We start from the raw sequence: 5,236 nt of genomic DNA, 5'->3' as shown, positions 1-5,236 counted from the left end.
TTGATCTAGGCTCTAGGGCAGCTTAGGGTTTGTGAAAAATTCAGGGATTTTGATCGGGCTCGATCTAAGTCATGTCCTCCATGTTGGTTTGATCAATTTGGCAAATTTGACTCGATTTGACCGCGGTTGAGCTCGAGTTGGGTCCGATTTGAGCCCTAAAATCAATTAAAATCAAATTAATGCAAAAATTGTCATTAAATCATGAAAATTATAATCAAGCCTCAATTTATGTAATATAGCACAAACATGATCAAATCGATTCAATAAATAATTATTTTCATGCACAAACCCAAAAATTGAATCGATTAAAAATGCATAAACCCTAGCTTATCAGGTGTCCTACAATTTGGGTCAGTTAACATGGTAAAATGTCCCCTAGTTCTTCAAGTTTGATATTTTGAACTTTATGGATACATGCTGCAAATTGTAGTAATTCACTCTTGAAGCGTTTGACTCCTTACTATGTGATCAGAAATAGAAACAGCACATAATGAGTTAACAGGTACTGATAGGCCACATTTCCTTATCATCTTGTAGGTAATTGAGGGCATTTCTTTCGTAAACTTCACAAGGGACTTGTTCACACATACCAGATATGCTCCTGCAGCTATTTTATCTGATATGTCTAGTAGTTGCCTGAATGAGAAAGTCCCAGAATATGAATTTCCTGCTCTACCTCCTGACCAATCTGACAAATCTGGATATATCAAATCCAATCAGTTCCATTACCAACATAGTGGTGCTTCTGCCTTGGAATCAGTCATTCAGTTGTATTTGGATACAGATTTTGTTCTGACCAAACAGAACAGCTCAAGCCTGTGGATGCCTCTTCATGACATTTTTGGACAAGGAAATACTCCATTTCCCCATTTTATTGAACTGGAATGTTGGTCTTCAGGTAATCAAAAAAGAAATAAATTGCCAGATATAAGGTGGTTGAGGAATGCCAATCCTCCATCTGATGATGAGACACACCTATGTTCTTGTAGCTCAATGGTAATGGAAGAACCTCTGTTGGATGCATCTTGCAGTAGATCACATGTTGTAGACACAAAGAATGGGTGTAGATTAAGTAACTCACTAATCACTCAACTGAAATCTTGTGTAAGCATGTGTGCTTGCCCCCTAGATGGTTTAAGTACTAGAATGCATTCTGAGAAAATTAAATCATCTGCTATGGATAAGCAGCATGGATTGTCAGTTGCTAAAGAAATCAAGAATTGTTGTACAGTTTCAGCTAGTGTGGAGGCATGTCAAGATTTGAATCCCATTAATTATCCAACAGGTATTGAAATGCTTTCAGAAAATCCAAAGTCCAGAACTCATTCTTTAATCAAGATGTTTAAGGCCACATGGATGACAGGAAAGCAAAAACTGGAGCAAGATGTATCACAGGATTTAGGTGTTCCATGCAGAGAGAACCAAGACTACCAGTTTAGAAATGTTGGTGCATCTTCAGAGGTTTTGTCTCATTTATATGAAGAAAGCTTATATGTAGCATCACAAACTGATAACAGATATGATTTACTTGCTAAATTGGATTTTGAAAGTATGTTTGAACCCCTACACTGTTCTTTGATTGATTACATTTCATGGAGTGACAAACTAAATTCTCATGATGCTGATATGGATGATTCTGCTTACATCAGTCAGTCCAGTAGTTGTCACAATGTTGATGCATTGAGTAATCTGGGTTCTTGCAAAAAAACCAATCCAGACCAGCTTTTGGATGCAGTAATTTCTAAATTTAATTATTGTGCTAAGAGAGACAGAGATTCGTGTATACATTGTAAGACTTCATCAGTAGCAAACTGCAGTCATTCTAGTTCTAAGGTACATGCCATGTGGTCATCACCAGTACAATTTCCTGGTGAATCGTTTGGTGTTTGCATACCTATGAAGGCAGATGGTGCAGAATCAGATATATCTGCATCTATTAATGACAATGTTGGAGGAATCTATGCCATTAATTCAACTTGCCGATCTCAACTCAGTAGTCAGAGTGGAAATTGCCAAAACACAATTAATGACATTGTTTCACCTAAAAAATGCAACAATGCTGGTGAAGCAGGTAAGTTTGTTAGGAAGAGAGTGAGGCCTGGGCAGAGCCGAACAAGATCAAGGCCCAAAGACCTTCAGCTGATCCAGGATTGTCTTGATGAACTACGAGAAATAGTACCTGATGGTGAAGAGGTGAATGTCTTTCTGTCAAAAAAGTTGGGTTTTCTGTTATGTTGTTTAGAAAATGTAGTTTAGTTTGTTTTGAATCCTAAATTATGATTGATTCAAGATATGCTTATTCTTACAATGACTTTCATTGGCAGTGTACCATAGACACTTTACTGGATAAAACCATCAAGCACGTGCTTTTTCTGCAAAGTGTGATTAATCACACAGAGAAATTGAAGAAATCTGGAGAACCAAGGGTACATCTTTTCACCCGGTATTTCAATGTTTATGAAGTGTCATTTCTTTTATCTAAATGAACTACAAAAGGTTTAGCTCAAAATCTGAGGGATCGAAAGTATGTGAGAATCCCAGGTATATTTTCTCTATAAAGAGCATAGTAGTAGTATATGGCAATTTAATTCCCACCATTTGACATCTAACATCAAATGTGATCAACTGGTTGCATGGCATGTTTGCTATTCACCTAGTAATAGCATTCTTACAGTTAGATTTACAATAGTCATGCTAGTTGTAGAATATATTCAATGTGAAATGTAGAACAACTGCCTCGATGTTCTTATTTATTCTGGTGTTTTATTTGACAGTTATGTTATGTTAGACTTCCATCATTCCATGCCATGTTGTTCGATTTGATCATAATGCCAAATGAGTATATGTCCTAGCTAAACAAATACAGTTTCTGAACATCAAAATATTAAAAACAATATGTATACGACCACAAGAATTCAACAGTTCTTTATTTGTGTTCAAGAAACTCTAAAGACCTCACTATATAGCTTTAGCTTCTTATTTCCAGTTCAAACCTTTTCATGTTTTTTCAGATCACCAAAGAGGAAAGAGGATTGCTCTTGAAAGATAACTTTGTGGGAGGTGCAACATGGGCCTTCAAAATTGGTAGTAAATTCTTGACGTGCCCGATCATAGTTCAGGATATCAATTCTCCTTGTCAAATGCTTGTGGAAGTATGCTGTTTGTTATTTGACACCATTGTGTTTCCTCATCGTCATTGGCATATGAAAAGGACACTGTCTTACAATTCTTTGGTTTCCCTTAGATGCTGTGCGAAGAGCAGGGCCTTTTTCTGGAGATAGCGGACTTGATTCGAGGATTAGGACTGACCATATTAAAGGGGGTAATGGAAGCGCGAAATACTAAAGTTTGGGCCCGATTTGCAGTCGAGGTATTACAATATCTAGGAACAGTTAAATAAACCCTAAACCCCGACACTACAAGAATAAGTTGACTTGGGTGCTCCATTCTATCTGAGCACCAATACTCACTTTGATTTAACAGTAGTTTGTGCTATAACTCAGTTTTCCACCATGCATCTTGTTTGTATTGATTCATTGATACTCATCGGAAATCATCTCTAAATGAATTACAGGCAAACAGGGATGTGACAAGGATGGAAATAGTTCACTCTCTAATACGTTTGCTAGAACCATTTGAGGGAAGCAGCAACATAACACAAGGTGATGGCGGTGTGGATTACAGGTGAAGGATTAGTCACCCTCCTGCTGAATGCATAGATGCTTCTCTAAGTTTTTTTATTGCTCTTTGATTTGGTCCCTCCAATAATTTTGGAATCACCATTATTTGACAGATGTAGTGGGTGATCAGTAGATGTTTTCATTGCTAAAAGTTTGGAAAAAGGTGTATAAAGCATGCTGTCTTTTTTGTTATCCTAAATGTGTTCCTTTCTCTGGCAATTCTTGTATGGCATGCAGTCTTTTTTGTTACCTTAAACGTGTTCCTTTCTTGGGCAATTCTTGTATGTACTTTACTCCAGAGCACAGATAATATAAGGATGGGTCATGATAAGAATTCATTGTGGAAGAGAAAGGGAAACAAGTAAGACTAGGTTAATTTACCAAGTAAAAGAAGGAAAAAAATTTAAATCTTTGATGAGAATGGTCAATCTTGATTTAATTCCCGAATTGTTTTGTGATTCCAACTCTAAATCTCAAGTTTGAACTCGGTGTATAATCTAAATAGTCTAAGAAACCTTTTTAATCCATACTTTTCAGTAATACACAGTTCTTGAAATTGATTCATAGCGACGTCTATATATCCAATAAAGGAACTACAAGAGAAGGTTGTAAATATTTTGTGATATTGGTCGAGGATCACTCCAACTATTGTTATACCAATTAGGATTTGAATCCACTATCAGTCAGCTTTACCACTGAGCTATTGAGGAATAATACGTGATTTGACTGCGTAATGTGCAACTCCCATTATCCATGAACTATATGAGTTCAAAATTTCCTTCATAACTCCTAGATTTCACGGGGCATTTATATCTCTTGATATCTAAAGATGAAGTGTTTTTTAAATTCAAAAATTTTAAAGCTAAAGTTGAAAAGCGACATGCGCATAAAAAAAATTAGATGCCATGAGGGAGGTGTATTTTCTGGACAAAGAGGAGTTGGTAATTCGAACAGATTGCCAGGCCATCATTAGCTTCTTTCAGAAGTCTCCCAATAATAAGCCATCAAGAGTTCGATGGTTGGCCTTTACTGATTTTATTACCGGCATGGGCATTCCGATTCACTTCGAGCATATTGATGGCAAGGACAATCAGGTAGCTGATGCATTATCCCGTTTAATAACTTGTCTTGTTCCTACAGGATGGCCGGATGCAGTAATCGACGACCTGGACATGATAATTCCAGCCCTACAAGAATTGAAGGAAAAACCCAGCCCAGAGGCTCATGGGCAGATGATCCAGAGTTTACAAGTATTGACAGGCTGGATAACCGATATCTTCACCTCCTGCATTATCAGCGTATGCGGGACCAGCAAGGAGTATCTCTCAATGAATACCTCGCAGAATACAAAGACATACAGCAACAGCTGTATGAGTTGGAGCAGCAAGCAGCGGAGCACGTCATCAAAGCCATGGAACAATACCGTACGCTGCACTTCCTTAAGCTGCAAGAATTCAGAAGCCGACGAAGCACCACAGGAAACAACTTTTATGATAATTGGTACCCAGTTGTCAAGCAGATCAATGATCAACTCGAATCTGCTGCAAACCTTACCC

General features: G+C 37.5%; 1 protein-coding gene across 1 annotated transcript; it reads left to right on the top strand.

Annotated features, from left to right (window-relative positions):
- Positions 1-334: 334 nt before the first annotated feature.
- On the top strand, positions 335-3,852 carry LOC141816492 (uncharacterized; the record flags this gene model as incomplete). The annotated part of the gene is made up of 7 exons (XM_074704264.1): positions 335-363; positions 538-1,778; positions 1,827-2,193; positions 2,325-2,426; positions 3,012-3,152; positions 3,245-3,370; positions 3,575-3,852. Coding segments are annotated over 7 exons (2,120 nt in total), but the record flags the coding sequence as incomplete, so codon positions are not given.
- Positions 3,853-5,236: the final 1,384 nt, after the last annotated feature.

This window comes from Curcuma longa, unplaced genomic scaffold, assembly GCF_044706935.1.
Source record: "Curcuma longa cultivar G26 ecotype Majalengka, Jawa Barat unplaced genomic scaffold, ITB_CL_G26_1.1 contig_16934, whole genome shotgun sequence".
In the NCBI taxonomy this organism is placed as follows: Eukaryota; Viridiplantae; Streptophyta; class Magnoliopsida; order Zingiberales; family Zingiberaceae; genus Curcuma; species Curcuma longa.
The sequence above is the reverse complement of the archived record's forward strand: the minus strand, read 5'-3'. Positions and strand labels throughout refer to the sequence as shown.